The 19,219-nt window shown below is 43.0% G+C and overlaps 2 protein-coding genes across 6 annotated transcripts in view; one reads left to right on the forward strand and one right to left on the reverse strand.

The window, feature by feature from the left end:
• The window catches only part of srfa (serum response factor a), a 161,922-nt gene extending 149,322 nt beyond the window's left edge, over window positions 1-12,600 (forward strand). For 3 of the 4 annotated variants that reach the window (XM_034184332.1, XM_034184331.1, XM_034184334.1), the window contains 2 exons: window positions 7,859-7,935; window positions 12,172-12,600. In XM_034184332.1, coding sequence (XP_034040223.1) covers window positions 7,859-7,935; window positions 12,172-12,267 — 173 coding nt within the window. In that variant the 3' untranslated portion in view covers window positions 12,268-12,600. Of the gene's footprint in view, window positions 1-7,858; window positions 7,961-12,171 lie in introns of all 4 variants that reach the window. The other variant, XM_034184333.1, reaches the window with a different exon arrangement.
• Window positions 12,601-17,974: 5,374 nt separating this feature from the next.
• Window positions 17,975-19,219, reverse strand: part of fam160b1 (family with sequence similarity 160 member B1) — a 29,491-nt gene continuing 28,246 nt past the window's right edge. The window contains exon 17 of one of the 2 annotated variants that reach the window (XM_034184329.1): window positions 17,975-19,193. In XM_034184329.1, coding sequence (XP_034040220.1) covers window positions 19,082-19,193 — 112 coding nt within the window. In that variant the 3' untranslated portion in view covers window positions 17,975-19,081. The remainder of the gene's footprint in view (window positions 19,194-19,219) is intronic. The other variant, XM_034184330.1, reaches the window with a different exon arrangement.

Below are 19,219 nucleotides of genomic sequence, written 5' to 3' on the forward strand. Positions count from 1 at the left end.
AAGCAAAGCTTCCACCAGAGGGAGCTGCAGACAGACACGGTGACGAACAATGAAGTCAAGAAACCTCCAGCCATGTTTAATATTGAACATCTTTGAACAGTGGGTCTTTGGGTCTTGCATTTCTCACAAGAACAGAATGACTGTGCATGAAAGAGACAAGTGAGGGAAGCCACCAAAACCATAATGAAAACTGAAAGTGTCAGTTTTTCGTATCTGGGTTTCCATTACACATATGTACAAAAGTATAGTGATATTTTCAGTTCAAGTCAATTTATTTACATATTGCCAAATCACAACACAAGACTCCCCAAAGCGCTTCACAAGAGTGAGGTTGAACCTAACAGATAAAGCAATTTGACGAGCATGATACGAGTAAAACCCGTCAATATCTGTGCTCGTGCTGAAGGAAAATCCTGACTGGCTAACTGACTGTCTTCACGCTCTGTGATTGGCCAGTCACTCACACCACCCGCCCCTCCCTACACAGCATTAGCCCCACCTACTGTTCAGCGGTGTGTAGGTGGTGTGAGCACTCATTGTAGCATCTGTTTGACCTGTGTGTGTGTGTGCACCCAGACCTCACTCTGGTACACACACAGACAGAAACTGATCTCTCTCTGTGTGCTTGGCGTGATTCTTCCTCACGTTGCTCTCTCAGTAGTCCTTAAGTTTTCTTCAATTCGCCTCTATTTTGGTTTGTATGGTATTTAAAGTTACTTGGTGAACTTTTTTCGTAACATACGCGGTGCATTTGACAAGACAGAGCTGAAAACAGCTCGTGTTGTGTCGGTCACCACCTCCACTCTGGTTGTTTTTTTGTTTTGTTTTTTAACCGTTTGCTTGCTCTTCATTTGGTTGGGTGATCTAAAGTCAGTTGGAAAACTTTGCTCGTACAGAATGTGGTGCTTTTGAGAAGAATACAGTGAACAAGGCTGACATATTATTTCCCTGTTTACCATCACTGGATGTTTGCATGAATCACCAAGTTCACTCAGATCATTAAAAAATAAAGTCTTAGAACAATCTCTCTCTCTCTCTCTCTCTCTCTCTCTCTCTCTCTCTCTCTCTCTCTCTCTCTCTCTCAGTCACACACACATGCACACAGACACGTGCACAGACACATTAATCAACATTAACTTTGTGTGAGGAAAAATGGCAAGAATCTTAGGTAGTAAAAATTAATAAATAATTGAAAAAAATCAGTTTGATCATAAAATTAAAAATGATAATAATAATAATGTGTTGAGTATGACAACTCTTGTTCATGTATACTTAGTTCATAATTTCCTACTACATTGAATGTCGTTTCTGAGGCTGTTCTGTAAATATTCATTCATACACTTAAGAATATTTAGGTTCTGAGTTCATAAAAAACTTGTTCTGTAAATAGTTCATTTACTATTGTGATCAAAATCATTGATTTGAATCTCAATTTTGAGGCTGTTATGTAAATAGTTCTCAAATAAACAATAAATATGGCAACTTCTGATCAGTCCATATCAATTTCAGGCTTAAAATAATGTACTGATTTAAGCCCATTTCCAGTTAAACCACGTCCACTCCCAGTACAGCTACAGATAGATAATTTTGATGGTTGAACACATACAGATGGTGGTGTACTCGTTCATCCCTAGTAAACACCCTCAGGCATTTGTTTGTGTGTTTATTTATTTTTTGAATGGAGGAAGATCGTCTCAGTTTTCAGAATGTCAATTAAAAATAGTTGCGATATGACTACGTTTTCATTGACTTGCATTTCTACACAAAGTATGGAATTTATCAACTTGGACTAGGAAATGTGTGTAAATGTAGGAACAGGTCTGACCGTGCATACATGGGGCAGCTAGTGGTAAAACAGGGAAACTGCAAGAGAATACAACCTTATCCACAAACATTCTCTATTTCCTCAGATTGAGTACAACATTAGTCTACTTAGAGACTTGTTTTTATGAATCTGGTGCTCTTTTTCAATATTTTCTAATATACACATGAAGCCTGAAATGTGTCCTTATCGCTGCTGGAAGAGCAGGAAAAATGACATTCCTGAAAAAAACAAAATCAAGAAGTTTGCGTCCGTTCACAGCAAGAGATGACAAAAAATAAACACTAAAGTGAGACACGACACTAAGTGGTGACAGCACCTCTACATGTACACTTGAACCAAACACTCACATGTTCCTTCTGAGTTTAGACATCACAGTCACTTATGGATGTAACTTTAACAACATCACTGCAAGAACCACACTGAAACTTTCCAAATAACATGTAACAATGGCCATTAAAAAAAAAAAAGGTTTGACACACTACGTGTGTATCTGACGTGTTATTAACTGGAATTGAATGTGTGAGTTCCGACTCACTCCCACATGGCATCATTTTACATGTAAACGCTGCCACTCACATTTACTGCAGCTGTTGCTATGGGTCAGTCTGGAAACCAACATCTCACCATCTGGTTTATTTGTATAAATCACAATGTATGCATTAAACTTGTTATTTAGATCAGATTCAGAATCAAATTTATTTCCAAGTAAGTTTGCACATACAAGGAATTTGATGTGTTGTTATTGGTGCATAAACAATAAGAAAAAAAGAAAAAAAAAACTTCTAGAAGAAGTAAGAGTCAAATAGACAAACTATAGTCACTGTTAAATAAAGAAAACGTAATGGAATGGGACAGTGCAGAAACAGGTGATTTTCCTTAAGTCTTCCTCACAGCTCCTCCAATTTGTACTTCATGGTAGTGGTGTGTGTGTGTGTGTGTGGTAGGGGGAGGAGTGTTGGGCTTGAGACCAGAGGATCCTCGGTTCAAATCCCAGCCTGACAGGCAAATCATTAAGGGCCCTTGGGCAAGATCCTTAATCCGCTAGTTGCTCCCGGTGTGCAGTTGTGTAGTGTGTAGTTGGCGCCTTGCATGGCAGCAGCCTGACATCGCAGTGAATGTGGGGCATTGATGTGTAAAGCGCTTTGGGCATCTGATGCAGATAGAAAAGAGCCATATAAATGCAGTCCATTTAAGTGTTGGGGGGGGGGGGGGGGGCTGGCATTATTTATGAGTCTAGCTGCGGCTGAAAAGAAGCTGTTTTTGTGTCTTTGGATTTTAGTCCTAATGGACCTCAGCCGTCTGCCAGAGACGAGGGTGACAAAACGTTTGTGTCCTGGGTGGGAGGGGTCGGTTGCTATCTTTCTCGCTTGCCTCAGGACCCTTGAGGTGCACAGGTCCTGTAGGGATGGCAGACTGCAGTCGATCACCTTCTCTGCTGCGTGAATGATACTTTGCAGTCTGCTCCTGTCTTTAGCAGTGACAGCAACGTACCATACGGTGATGGAGGAGGAGTTGATGGAGTCAATGATGGCAGTGTAGAAGTTCACCATTATTGTTTTTGGCAGGTGGAACTTCCTCAGATGCCGCAGAAAGTACATCCTCTGTTGTGCTCTCTTGATGAGAGAGCTGACGTTCAGCTCCCACTTGAGGTCCTGAGTGATGGTGATCCCCACGTAGCGAATGGATTCCATAATGGCAACTGGGGAGTCACACAGGGTGATGGGGCGGCCAGGACTGGGTTCTTTCGGAAGTCAACAACCATCTCCACCGTCTTGAGGGCGCTGAGCTCCAGATTGTTCAGGACACCAGGTGGTCGATCTCCCATCTGTAGGCAGACTCGTCCCCATCAGAAATGAGAACGATAAGGGTCGTATCATCTGCAAACGTCAGGAGCTTCACAGACTGGTGACTGGAGGTGCAGCTGTTAGTGTACAGGGAGTAGAGTAGAGGAGAAAGAACGCAGACTTGGAGGGATTGGGTACTGATTGACCCTGTGCTGGAGACGTGCCCTCCCAGCTTCTTATGCTGCCTCCTGTTGGACAGGAAGTCAGTGATCCACCTGCAGGTGGAGTCGGGCACACCAAGCTGAGAGAGCTTGTCCTGCAGCAGGGCTGGGATGGTCGTACTGAAAACAGAGCTTAAGTCCACAAACAGAATCCTGGTGTAGGTTCCTGGGGAGTCCAGATGCTGGAGGTTGAAGTGGAGGGCCGAGTTGACAGCGTTGTCTACCAACCTGTTGGCTCTGTAGGTGAACTGCAGGAGAACCAGGTGAGGGTCAGAGACACGATACGATACACTTTATTGTCCCTTCTGGGAAATTTGTCTTGGACTCCAAGAGCTGCACAAGTAAAAAGTAAAACTGCCATGACATAATTACATGACTCATGCATATTACATAACTTAATACACACACCAGTCATACATATTGCACATCCCTAAAACACATATCCAAATTGCACATACCCCTATTACACAGCAGTCTCACATAAATAATTCATGCATATTGCACATATCCCTAAAAACACATACCCCTATTGCACAGCCATCTCCCACATATGGTTAAGGAAAATACTGACAGTGAATAAATAACACTAAAATACAATGCCACCATGTCATTAACACACAATCCTACTACCTGTCCCAGGAACCACTATTTAAGACTCTAATTGCCTACCAGATGGTAGGAGTTCATACTCAGGATAGAGGATGTGGGAAGGATCTGACAAAGCTCGCTGTGCTTGTTTGAGAACAGACCGTTCATAAATGGACTGCAGGGAAGAGTTTCCCGTCCTCCCTACAACTTTCATAGCAGTCTTCACCAGACAAGCAAGCCTAGATTTTAACTGGACAGAGATTACCGTACCAAGATGACATCCCATACCGGATAATGCTTTCCAAAACAGCCTGATAAAACAGAAACAAGATGTTCTGATCAACCCCAAACACCTTGAGTCTGCGCAGAAAATATAACCTCTGCTGTAAACGAGAGCATAAGTTATTGACGTGTTTCCCAGCGGAACTGGTTATCTAAGTAAACGCCTAGATACCTGTAAAAGCTGACCTGATTGATTTCTTCATCATGGATTACCAGAGGGGTATGATCACCAATAGAACGAGGGTCAATTATCATCTCCTTAGTTTTCTTTACATTTATAGTAAGAAAATTAGCATCACACCAGTGGACAAAACACTGCACTTCCTTAAAGTACAGTGATGGATCTGAGTCTTTATGAAGCAGACTGAGGATGGCAGTATCATCAGAAAACTTAAAAACATGATTTCCATGAAAGTGGCTAATGCAATCATTAGTATAGAGAGTAAAAAGGTCAGATAAACTGACACAACCCTGAGGTACGCCAGTACTGATGTTTTTAGGGTCAGAGATAGTGTTATTAACTCTGACATTTTGAATTCTATCTAATCAATCTGATCAATAAATAAATCGTGCGTAAGCTCTTGGGTCTTCAAGGTGTTTTAGTGACAGGTGGGTGATACCATTAATGGCATCATCTGTACCCCGCCCTCTCCTATATATAAGTTAAAGCTACCGGTCTAAAATCATTGTTAATCGTTGGGCAGGGTTTTTTGGGGACTGGAACAATAATTGACTTTTTCCAGAGTAAAGGAACTGTGTGCTGATCTACAGACTGCTGGCAGACCGGGCACCAGGTTGGTGTGAGCTCCTCTGCAAAAGTCTTTAAAAGAAAAGCTGAGATGCCATCTGGGCCAGCAGACGTATTTTTCTGAACCCTACTAAAAAGTAACTTAATTTTGCCTGGATCAGCTACTAACCTGGGGCGCAAATCAGTAGGTGAAATGGAATTTAAAATGTTAGCACGATCCAAAGAAAAATCTTGAGTCTCAAATCTCAAATAAGTCATTGAGCTCATTCGCTTTTTCCTGATCATCTGTTACAAAGCTTTTCCTTTTTGTTACCATATTAGCTGCCACTTTCATTGAATCCCAAAGTTTTTTAGAGTCCATTGAGGCAAAATTCTTCTCAATATTGTCCTTGTGCCTCTTCCTTGCGCCTCTTCCTTGCATGCCTTAGCATCTGGTTCAGTTCTTTTTGCAGTTTTTAACCCCATCTGGTCTTGATTATTAAAAGCCATTTTTTTTTTACAGTTAATACAGTCTTTAACTTCTTTGGTTATGTAAGGCTTGTTGTTTGGATACATAATAATATCCTTTCTGGTAGCCACACAATCAGTACAAAACTGTATGTAGTCTTTTATAGTATCCGTGGCCTCATCAATGTCCAGAGTATGAAAAATGTCAAAATCTGTGCAGAGGAAAGATCCCTTTAAAGCCTCTGTGTTATCACTTGACCAAACAGACACTGTCCTGATCTGTGGCTTGCTGCTCTTCAAGACAGTCTTGTAAGTTGGGATCAGATGTATTATGTTATGATCTGAATTAGACAGAGGAGGCTTTGCTCTGGCCCTGTAGACATTCTTAATATTGCCATAACATTTATCTAAAATCTTATCATCCCGAGTGGCACAATCAACATATTGATCAAATCCAGGGAGGGACAGTTCTAATTTACAACTATTAAAATCACCAAGTATAAAAACAGGAGCACCAGGCGTACGTTGCAATTGAAGGTGAACAAAGTCTGCAATTTGAGCTGCAGCTCGGGCCGCGTTTCCACTTGGGGGAACATAAACAGCAAAAATTAAAATATTACCATGGCCTTGAGGTGTGTGAGGACAAGGCACTTGAAGGTCTTTTTGTATGTGCACATTTATAAATGAGGCCTGAGGACCCTCAAGACTTGAACATTTGTCCATCTGCAAAGACATTTGTATCAAACGACATTCTGAGAGCAGCAGCTCCAAAAGCTGTCAGGGTTCGGTTGTGGAAGAACTTCAAAATTCCGTGAAGGTTGTTGATGTTTACTGTTGTAAATCCTTTAATTCACTTTTTTTTTTTTTTTACTTTATTGTCATTTCAAAGACAATAACAATAACATTGTCCTGAGACTGGGCATCACATAAAAATACATACAATTAAAAATCAAAAACAAAGGTGTAGGCTTATGCTCTATTTAAGAAAGTCAATAATAGGCCCCCATCTTCTGTCGAAGACCGAAGCCTTTAAATGAAGTTGAGCTGTCAACCGCTCCATCATATACATATGTTTGATTTTTTTGAGTCCATTGTTCAACTGTGGGAGATTCTGGTTTCAACCAATAAATTGTGATCATTTTTCTTGCGGTCATCAAAACAAGGTGAAGCAGAAATTTTTGATCCTGAGAAAAGTTGTCTGGAAAAACATCCAATAAGAAAATAATAGGGTCCAGAGAGATGATCACTTTCATTAAATTCTCCACATTGCTTTTAATATTTTTCCAGCAGTTCTGTATATTGGGACAGTCCCAGAAGATGTGAGTTTGGTCACCCACAAATCCACAATTTCTCCAGCACTTATCATTGATATTTACTTTGACGTGGAAGGACTTCAGTGGTGTTCTGAAAAATCTAATTTTCATCTTCCAATCAAACTCCTTCCAACTTTGACTGCCCACTCCCCTATGGCAACCAGAGCAAATATCCCTCCAAACAGCATCCTCTAAAATGACATTTAGCTCCATTTCCCATTGCTGTTTTATGTGTTGCCCTTTAATTCACTTTGTGTGAGAGCTCGTAGAAAGAGTCTGGACTTAAAGTTCAATCAGATAAAACCTGGTACGGCAGTTATTTTCCCCAGATTGAGCGTCAGTCTTTTTAACAGTAATGTCCTCTTTTCCATTCAACCTTAAAACTGACTGGTGACATAGACTGTTATTCCTGTTTTCTCCAGTCACACTCACAGGTGGCTTCCCTCACTCAACTGTCACTCAATTTGTTAATGAGCCAGTTTAGGTGAACTCCAAGGCATCTTCAGCCCGTTGATGTTCTTGTCTGTGTTCTGTGACGTGTGTGAAACCATCAAACTGATGATTTAGTCATTTTATTGCGTATTTTTCTCTATGATCATGTAACTTCCTGCTGTGTAATTTCGCGGCTGTTCTCCTGCTTTGGTTTGCAGGTGCTGTTCCTCAAGTGTTCCTCACAGCTCCTCCAGGCACCGTTCAGATCCCCGTCTCAGCGGTCCAGCTGCACCCAGTACGGCAAGATCTGCATTTTACAAGTGAAACTCTCAAATTGCTTTTGCACCCAGCATGCCACGTGAGCACTCTAACCGCACTGGCATGCTGAGGCTCTGGGTCTGAACCCACCCTTCTGGATCAGTGTGGATGATGGTCTTCTTTCACTTGTGATTAGTAGCAGTACACACAGCCAACTAAACACACTGACGTAGCTGTGCATGAACATCCTGTGTGATGTGGTTTATGTTCTGTGGTGGTGTTTTTGGATGTGGTCCAGCTGTTCAGAGTCTGATTTATGGTAAGAAGGTCCACAGTTCAAGCCCACCCTTGCCCATCCAGACCGGACCTGCTGTGGTGACCGTGTGGACGGTAACAGCCCAAAGGTGGTCTATGAAACCATGAAGCCTGTTCCACACCTGGAGCTGGCAGGGAAAAGGATGCTGAGGATGGAGCCACCAGGCAGGAGGAGAAGAGGAGGTTTATGGATGTCCTCAGGGAGGACATGCAGGAGGTTGGTGTGACAGAGGAAGATACGAAGGGCAGGGTGAAATGGAAGCGATTGACCTGCTGTGGCGCCAACTAACGGGAGCAGCCGAAAGTAGAGGAAGAATCAGCCTGCCAACAGCGGGGATTCGACATTCACACTTCAGTTACTGTCACGTAGGATTTGTTCAAACACATTAAGAATTCTGTCTGTGGAATCGTCGTGGAGTTCGTATCCACGTTTCTCCTCTGTGGCACGCAACAGTTTACTCAGAAAATTGGGCCTAAAAATCGGTTGGGGGTCTTGGGGCTGCCCCAGTGGGGCCCCATTAAGATCATGGAATCTGAGTGTATTTGAGAGCAGTTATTTTTATGAATCTAGTGGGGTTTTTTTAGTATTTATTTTTCATTAATCACTGCTGGATGGAAACGTTTTCTCTAAAGAAGAGGGGAAAAACTGCAGTATCTTCTGAAACAGAGCCCCAAAGAGATACAAGTATTATCCCAGATATTTTGCACATTAAAGTAGTACCAACATACAGTACCGGTCAAAAGTCTGGACGGATTTTCCCATTCAAATGGTGGAATCATCAGCCAGAGTACTGTACGTTCCAGAATTTTTACTAGTTTGAGAGGTTCTGTGATTTATATACTGAAAATCACACATTTGTTATTAATAATAATAATAATGATTATATAACAGCTGAGTGGATTCTTGTCATTTGATTGGTGCTTTGTATGTCACATGACATGGATTAATTCATCCCATTTGTGTTGCATTGCATTCAGAGTGCGGCTTGGTTCCATTTAGAGTGCAAATCTGGTTCCATACGTTTGGTACCATTGCACTCTCACGTGCACACGCAAGCACGCACGTCCTCATGCACACGCGCACGTCCTCACGCGCACATACACGTGCACCAGGTTGCGTGTATGCACGCGACTCTCCTGAGACATAATTTGAGCTAACTGACACTGCTAATTCTTGTAAGATATATACATGCACACACAACAAATCCACTGTGCTGTCTGTTAGCAGGAAGAGAAAGAAAACCTGGATTCATTTCTAGTGGGGGTTTTTTCCACTGCACATGTACACAGCTTGACTGAGCCGGTTGCGTGTGCGGGACAGCAACAGGACTTGATTGAGTTAACTGTCACTACCACACACACACACACACACACACACACACAAAAATTCACTCCGCTGTAAGCCTCTGGATGCATGAAGAGCTGCTCACATAAAACGCTGATGTGATTTTTGGCTGGACTGAGGAACTACACAGTCTTTTTTTTTGTTTTTTTTTTTTTATGGAAGTCTGAAGTCAGTGCACAGCATCACTGGACTACACGTCACAGTGGAACACCATAAATGTAAGTCCCTTTTCTGTTTACAAATTAATAAAATATCAAATGACATTGATCTATTTTAGCCGTTATATAAAACAAATAATGAATGTTTTTACATTCTTTCAATGGAACGAATATCTCGTTGAATGGTATGTTCCAGCTTCCACCTCATGAAATATTCGTACCATTGAACTCATAAACATTCATTATTTGTATACTATAAAAGCCAGAGGTGGTGCAACAAAGTACTAGTGATGTGTTGGAGCGTTCTTTTGTTTTTCATGATTCCATATTTTTTTTCTCAGAATTGAGTGATTCCATATTTTTTTCCTCTGCTTGGTCTAAAAAAGTAACCGTCATGTCTGTGATCTGCTTTTTTTCTACAAAATTAAACAACTGAATGAACATCCTCCGAGGCCGGTGATTCCATAATTTTTGCCAGGGGTTGTATTTACATAGGACCTGTGAATCAAAGCACTAAACAAAATAAACTCTAAAATAATAATAAAAGAATAAATGTCAGTAATAAGACGTGCACAACAACAATACACAAAGATCCCAGCATAATACAGAAACACTGTGCGACTTAGTGAGACAAATATTTGATCCGCTGTCGATTTTGCAAGTTTTCCCACCTACAAAGAAGGCAGAGGTCTGTAATTTTTATTGTAGGTACACATATAGATGTGTAGATGTAGATCACTAATTTCTCCAAAAAGATCTATCATCTGTCTGTTTTTGCAGCATTTATCCTTGACCCAAAATACATAAACATGCCAAATGGCAAATGTCAGCTTTTCCCAGTTTCTCTGTGATTGAAGCCGCACGCACGCACAGAAGCTACTTGGCTATTCTAATACAGAACAGGGGGGAGGAGTCGGACACCGTTATGTTTTACTGTGTGAGAGTTGTGATTTTTGTTCTAATAAGGAGAACGTTTAGACTTGGTCTGTTGGTGGCCTCATGGGTATTGACCTAAACTGAGGCCACCAACATCTGCAGTTCCTGACATGTGCTTCAGGATTCTTCTCTGAGCTTTCTGCTGTTTGTGGAATGTAGTCATCCAGCCAATCCAGGGAGGAATTAGCACTGTTCCCCGTTTTCTCCAGATAGATAGGGTAGTTAGTTTTAAAACCTTTGTTTGCACTGGTAGCTGATGGGAGCTGACCAGTACAACCAGTCTGATCTCTTGGTCCACTGACATTGTCATGGATTCAGGGTTTTGCTCAAAGGTGGTGAACATAAGGATGGTGCTGTTCTTGAACCTTCCCCATCAGATTGATCCATGTGGATGGAGAATCAAACCAGTGAGCCTCTGTTTTCCTGAGTCTTTGATCGATTTTTTAGCAAACCGATGAAGACCCTGAGTCTTCGAGTGCCCCTTCCAGTAGAAAAGCACCAAGTGGCCACAGGGTCTGTTTCTATGACAACAATATACAGGTAGTAATTAGCTATCTAGATACCCTATCTGCGTGTTTGAATGCCCAGGGCGTTCTGCTTGAACGCCCTGTGTTGTGGTAGATGCGTGGGGGCTGTTGCGATGTGCAGATACAGTGCAACATAAAAGCATGTCGAATGACCATAACAAGCGGCCTTCTCTGAAAAAATACGCTGAGTGTAGTTTGTTTTTTTTTTTGGGGGGGGGGGGGGGGGGGGGGGCTGCATGTGGCTGCATACCCCCCCATTTGCATGTAGATTGGCGGATTCATCTGATCTGTGTGGTGTGACTGCAAACAAATATGCCCTATCACTGCTCATGCGTCGTTTGGGACCACAGCAGCACATCTGAGTCTGACTCTCTACACCCAAAGCGATCAAAGGGAATAATGTGATTATTAACCATCAGATGACAAAGTAAAACTTCTTAAATCATTCTAAAGTCAGTTTTAAGCAGAAACAAGGCTGTCTGAAGCAGAAAACAAAGCGATAATTGGCGAGTCGTTACTGGCGGTCTGAAACGATGCAGGCGCCGCAGCAGCTGCTGTTTTCTGTCGCTGATATTGATGATGGAAGGCAAAGGCAGGCCTGACCGATTCTTAGGGGGGACCGTTCGGTTGGTGACACCGGCCTTTACAACAGGACCCACCTGAGACACGGAAACAATCAGGTGGTTTTGTTTTTGGTGTTCCGTTGTTTTTGGAGGTGATTCTCGCAGGGAGCACGTGGTGAGTTTAGACGACCTTCAGTTCCCAGATACATAAGTCCAGTTCGGGAGGATCCCTCACCTTCATGTGCTCCTACACAGAACGCCGGCCTGCTGAGTTCTGCTTGTAGTTATTGTTGTACAGCTGAGAACATTTGTTTCTGGATTCATATGAAGCAGCATCTTTATTTTTTTTTTTTCCCTGCATGCAGTGTTGTATGATGTGATGGCTTGTGATTGGTTGGCGCTGTATAATTTTGCGTTACTGTGTTGTAGATGGTGATTGGTCAGCAGTCGAGCGGCAGCAGCAGTAACCTGACGGAGCTGCAGGTGGTGAACCTGGACCCAGCACAGAACTCCAAGAGTGACTGACAGACGGCTGGACCTGTTCAGGACCCACAGACAGATGGACGGACTATTTATTGATGCCTTCTTAGGGTTTCACAGCTGAATGTGACTTGATGTATAAACACACACAAATGCATCACTACATCAGAACTAGTTTTCTACGCTGTTAACTTGTGTGTGTGGTTTAGAGTGGGGACAGAAACACACACACACGCACGCTGCCTGAGCTTCACACCAGCCAGAGACGCTTGTCTGAATGTTCCTGTGTGAGCGGGACGTGCACACGCTCGTGCATTAGTGAACATATCTGAGCTTTGTAAATGGGCGGCCAGATGACGCAGAAACACATTTGTAAATGGTAAATGGACTGCATTTATATAGCGCTTTTCCATCTGAATCAGACGCTCAAAGCGCTTTACAATAATGCCTCACATTCACCCCGATGTCAGGGTGCTGCCATACACGGTGCTCACTGCACACCGGGAGCAATAGGGGATTAAAGGCCTTGCCCAAGGGCCCTTAGTGATTTTCCAGTCAGGTGGGGATTTGAACCCATGATCTTCTGGACTCAAGCCCAACACTTTAGCCACCAGACCATCACCTCCCCTGAAAATGTACAGAATTATTTTGATAAGTTGTATTTTTAGCCTGGTTTAGTTTCTGTGATGGCATGCTTTTTTTTGTTTTGTTTTTTAAGTAATCTTTTTTTTTTTTAATACAGGGAATTGAATCACGTTAAAAAGATTGACATGGATACGTGAACATGCTGTACGTTGAAGTGCTGTTTCTGCAGAATGCTGGATATTTTTCTACACGTTTGTCAGCTCGTCCCTGAGAAAATATTTATTTACGCTTTTACTGTTGGTGTTCCAGGTGCAGTGCCTGACGGTACGTTGTGTGTTTATTGCAGCAGTCACATTTTAGTTTGTGGTCAGTAATCACACAAAGAATGGGCTGAGAACTAAACTGCAGGGTGGCTGGTGGCGTTTGTTGCCAATGAGCCAGTCATCGGTCCGAGCCGCTTTAAACGCAAACTCTCAGGTCAACAGTGCAGCACTTTTTTTCCTCTGCTGTTTATTTAGATGGATAAATTGTCTGCAGTTACTCTGGAGGTGATGACACAGCGGACAGGCAAGCGGAAACAAAAGATCAGGTCGTCAAACTGATTATGAAAGAAACTGTTCAGAAGATGAATTTGATCCAGGATCCAGAACATGGACTTCGACACATGGAGTGCTGTCCACGTGGATCTGCTCCCAAAAGCAGCAGCTTCAGGGTTCCGGTGGACTCTAGCTGACCTGCTGGTTTGAATCCTTAAGTCTGATTAGGATAAAACAATTCACCGGTCAACACCTCATAGGAATAAAAACGCTGTCAGAGCAGATGTTGTCATTCTGGGTTTATTCCTGGTATCTCAAGTGCCAAATACCTTTTCCTGAATCGTGAACAAATTTTAGGTGTAATTTGTTCTTCAGGTGCGGCTCCGCCTGGACTTCATATTCCTGTGCTGATGCAGTACAGCTGCTGTAGTGCTCCAGTAGTACTGAGCAGCATCATGGGTTTTTATTTGTGAGAGTGGTAAAAGTTAACAGTGTTTGCAAAAAAAAAAGTTGTATACTGAGACGTAAAATAAGTTAATATTAAAACAAATTATTTTACCAAGAAAAATGTATCCAGACAGGTTTTAATTTACCTCATTTATGTGGTAACTAAGACTCTAAATATCAGATTTTATTTTTTGTGGGGGTTTTTTCCGTTCTGACAGTAACGGCTTTTTGTGCCCTGCAGTTTGTCTGACAGGCTGCTACAGCTGAAGAATGTTTGAAGGGAGGTTGTTCTTTCTCTACCGCAGTGCCTCTTTAACGCAGCAGCCCTGATCCCTGCGTGTTCCCCCCCCGGCACATCATGACTCTGGCGGCACAGACTTCAGAGGTTTGTCTGTATCATTTACTGGTCCTGTGCAGTGAGGCCGTTTGCATCGACGTAATCAGGGGGGAGGTGTTTGCTCAAAATGCCGCGTTTAGTGGAAAACATTGTGGTTTGTCATGAAATGAAAAATGGTTATTTTGTTGTACAGACAATTTTATAATAAAAACATGAAGTGGTTGTGAGGAGTTTTGTTTTTTTTTTTTATTAGGATGGAAAACCACGTTCTTGTCAAAAACGCAGGACGTTTGCATTTGAACAGCAGCGATGGAAACCATGAAGCACAGGCTGTGCACGGATGAGTCTGCTTGCTACAGACAGAAGGTGCACAGACTGTGTGCGCGCTTCTGTATGAAGCCGAAGTCGTCCGTGTGCCTTTTGTACACGGCGTGCACCTATGACAGTCTGTGCACCTTATGTATGAAATGGTTCAGAGTCCCAAAGTAGCACAAAAAGACATTCATGAGCAGGCGCTCAGGTCCCCCACCTGAGCTCAGTGTCCCGCACGCTTTGAGAGCGTCTGGACGAACCGCGTGGAACGAGGAGCAGCAGCCAGACTGAGAAACAAACCACTTAATCACTGCTTTTTGTTAGCTTAGCCTTTTTTTCCTGTTCAAGGCTGCCGAGTACAAATACCAAATAAATAGTTAGTTGGTTGTTGCCACGGTAACCCAGCTTGCCTACAGTGAAGCAAATAAGTATTTCATCCACTGACGATTTTGCAAGTTTTCCCACGAATGCAGAGGTCTGTCATTTTTACCGTAGGTACGCTTCACCTGTGGGAAACAATAAAAAAAAAAAATATATATATATATAATAAAAAAAAATCAGAATAATTTACGTTTTTTAAGTAATTTGCATTTTATTGCATGAAATAAGTATTTGAGCCCCTACCAACCAGCAAGAATTCTGGCTCTCACAGACCTGTTAATTTTTCTTTAAGAAGTCCTCTTATTCTGCACTCTTTACCTGTATTAACTGCACCTGTTTGAACTTGTTACCTGTATAAATCCAGATACATACTCTGGATGGCATTACCCTGACCTCTAGTAATACTGTGAGAAATCTTGGAGTCATTTTTGATCAGGATATGTCATTCAAAACGCATATTAAATATGTAGGACTGCTTTTTTGCATTTACGCAATATCTCTAAAATCAGAAAGGTCTTGTCTCAGAGTGATGCTGAAAAACTAATTCATGCATTTATTTCCTCTAGGCTGGACTATTGTAATTCATTATTATCAGGTTGTCCTAAAAGTTCCCTGAAAAGCCTTCAGTTAATTCAAAATGCTGCAGCTAGAGTACTGACGGGGACTAGAAGGAGAGAGCATATCTCACCCATATTGGCCTCTCTTCATTGGCTTCCTGTTAATTCTAGAATAGAATTTAAAATTCTTCTTCTTACTTATAAGGTTTTGAATAATCAGGTCCCATCTTATCTTAGGGACCTCATAGTACCATATCACCCCAATAGAGCGCTTCGCTCTCAGACTGTAGGCTTACTTGTAGTTCCTAGGGTTTGTAAGAGTAGAATGGGAGGCAGAGCCTTCAGCTTTCAGGCTCCTCTCCTGTGGAACCAGCTCCCAATTCAGATCAGGGAGACAGACACCCTCTCTACTTTAAGATTAGGCTTAAAACTTTCCTTTTTGCTAAAGCTTATAGTTAGGGCTGGATCAGGTGACCCTGAACCATCCCTTAGTTATGCTGCTATAGACGTAGACTGCTGGGGGGTTGCCATGATGCACTGTTTCTTTCTCTTTTTGCTCTGTATGCACCACTCTGCATTTAATCATTAGTGATCGATCTCTGCTCCCCTCCACAGCATGTCTTTTTCCTGGTTCTCTCCCTCAGCCCCAACCAGTCCCAGCAGAAGACTGCCCCTCCCTGAGCCTGGTTCTGCTGGAGGTTTCTTCCTGTTAAAAGGGAGTTTTTCCTTCCCACTGTAGCCAAGTGCTTGCTCACAGGGGGTCGTTTTGACCGTTGGGGTTTTACATAATTATTGTATGGCCTTGCCTTACAATATAAAGCGCCTTGGGGCAACTGTTTGTTGTGGTTTGGCGCTATATAAAAAAAATTGATTGATCTTATCTTAGGGACCTCATAGTACCATATCACCCCAATAGAGCGCTTCGCTCTCAGACTGCAGGCTTACTTGTAGTTCCTAGGGTTTGTAAGAGTAGAATGGGAGGCAGACACCCTCTCTATTTTTAAGATTAGGCTTAAAACTTTCCTTTTTGCTAAAGCTTATAGCTAGGACTGGATCAGGTGACCCTGAACCATCCCTTAGTTATGCTGCTATAGACTTAGACTACTGGGGGGGTTCCCATGATGCACTGAGTGTTTCTTTCTCTTTTTGCTCTGTATGCAATCATTAGTGATTGATCTCTGCTCCCCTCCACAGCATGTCTTTTTCCTGGTTCTCTCCCTCAACCCCAACCAGTCCCAGCAGAAGACTGCCCCTCCCTGAGCCTGGTTCTGCTGGAGGTTTCTTCCTGTTAAAAGGGAGTTTTTCCTTCCCACTGTCGCCAAGTGCTTGCTCACAGGGGGTCATTTTGACCGTTGGGGTTTTTACGTAATTATTGTATGGCTTTGCCTTACAATATAAAGCGCCTTGGGGCAACTGTTTGTTGTGATTTGGTGCTATATAAATAAAATTGATTGATTGATAAATGACACCTGTCCACACACCCCAACCTCATGGTCAAGACCAAAGAGCTAGCTAAGGACACCAGGGACAAAATTGTAGACCTGCACAAGGCTGGGATGGACTACAGGAAAACAGGCAAGCAGCTTGGTGAGAAGACAACTGTTGGTGTAATTATTAGAAAATGGAAGAAACACAAGATGACTGTCAATCTTCCTCAGTCTGGGGCTCCCTGTAAGATCTCACTTTGTGGGGTAAGGATGATTCTGAGAAAGCCCAGAACTACACAGGAGGACCTGGTCAATGACCTGAAGAGAGCTGGGACCACAGTCACAAAGGTTACATTAGTAACACATGATGCTGTCATGGTTTAAAATCCAGCAGGGCAGCAAGGTCCCCCTGCTCAAGCCAGCACATGTCCAGGCCCGTTTGAAGTTCACCAGTGACCATCTGGATGATCCAGAGGAGGTATGGGAGGTCATGTGGCCAAATGAAACCAGAATAGAGCTTTTTGGAATCAACTCTACTTACCATGTTTAGAGGATGAGAACAACCCCAAGAAAACCATCCCAACCGTGAAGCATGGGGGTGGAAATATACTCTGGGGGTGGGCTTCTGCAAAGGGGACAAGATGACTCCACCGTATTGAAGGGAGGATGGATTTTGGCAAACAACCTCCTTCCCTCAGTAAGAGCATTGAAGATGGGTCATGGCTTGGTCTTCCAGCATGACAATGACCCCAAACACACAGCCAGCGCAACTAAGGAGGGGCTACATAAGAAGCATTTCAAGGTCCTGGAGTGGCCTGGCCAGTCTCCAGACCTGAACTCAATAGAAAATCTTTGGAGGGAGCTGAAACTGTAAACCTGAAAGATTTGGAGAAGAGCTGTACGGAGGAGTGGACCAAAATGTGTGCAAACTTGGTCAAGAACTACAGGAAACTTCTGACCTCTGTAACTGCAAACAAATGTTTCTCTACCAAATATTAAGGTCTGTTTTTCCAATTGGATCAAATACTTATTTCATGCAATAAAATGCAAATTAATTATTTAAAAATCAGTGGAAGTGTACCTACAATAAAAATTACAGACCTCTCCATTATTTGTAGGTGGGAAAACCTGCAAAACTGACAGTGGATCAAATACTTATTTGCTTCACTGTAAGGTTTTGTTTGTGTTAAAGGGATTGTTCAGGGCTTTAAGTCTGCTGAAAAAGAGACGCAGAGAACAGGAGCACAGGCATGTTGATTACATGCAACAAAGTCAAAATGTGATGGGAAGAACCAACAGCTTTAAACCCCCAAAACCCAACGTGGCCACAGCAGGTAGTATACGTGTCACTGTACAACAAACATCAGAGACAGAATTTTAAAATGTACATTTAAAAAAAGTTGTCAACGTTAAAATATTTTTGGTTTATTAAACATTTGCAGGGGTCAGGGCCAGAGCCCCCCACCTTTTCTTTTTTTTAAATATGTTCTCATTAAAGAGGACAAAGACTATGTGCAAATCTGACTCCAGATGTGCAGAGCAGGTGTATATGAAAAACATAAATAAAAATACATGATGCAGTTTTAACACTCCAGCTTGTTTCCATCGCGGATCCCGACGTTACATCAGAGCTGCGATTTACAACTTCGGAATCAGCAGTGTGGTTTATTCGTCATGGTAACGAGCTCTTGGCAGACAGTCTGGTACAGTTTGGATGATGGTGTGCACAAGCAGAGGGGGGGGGGGACCATATCCTGGATCAGTGACCACTGGTGTGTGTGCGCAACAGTGCGCTTAGAAAGAAGCACAAATGAGTCGCCGGTCTTTCCACAGGCATTTGTAGAAAATGTAACAAGTGCAGCTGCGTGAGGTGTGTCTGCAAATCCAACACAAAGTGATGACGGTCGAAATCTTTGGGTGGAAAGTCAACAGAGCTAAAAGGTGGGTCAATAAATAAGGGGGTGTGGCTTTAAAAGTGTGCAGAAATAGCTCCATGTTTATGTAACCACACACAGCGAGCGAGCGCGTCCTCAGATGCACAACATGACAGGATGAACTGAAAGGTGGGATTCCACACTAAGGCATTAACAAATAAATAAAGGTGCGCCCGCCGTCACTGGGCTGTGGTCGAGCAGGAGGTGCTCCCCTCTCCGGACTGACTGCTCTGACCTGCCTGTCAGGCTGGTTCTGGTGTATGGGACCCTGTGGCACCACCTTTCCGAGCCCAGTTCTGGTGGGACCGGTGTGGCCGAGGCAGCGGGATCCACAGCAGGGCGATCATGGCGAGGCAGCGGCAGCTGAGTGGTATTTGACGAAGGCGATGGCGGCCAACTCCTTACAGAACTCCTCCAGCACGATCACCCCCTCCAGCAGGGTCACATGGTCAATGCTAGGAGGAGAACACACTGTGAGAAC

The sequence above is a fragment of the Thalassophryne amazonica genome, chromosome 13, assembly GCF_902500255.1.
Source record: "Thalassophryne amazonica chromosome 13, fThaAma1.1, whole genome shotgun sequence".
NCBI lineage: Eukaryota > Metazoa > Chordata > Actinopteri > Batrachoidiformes > Batrachoididae > Thalassophryne > Thalassophryne amazonica.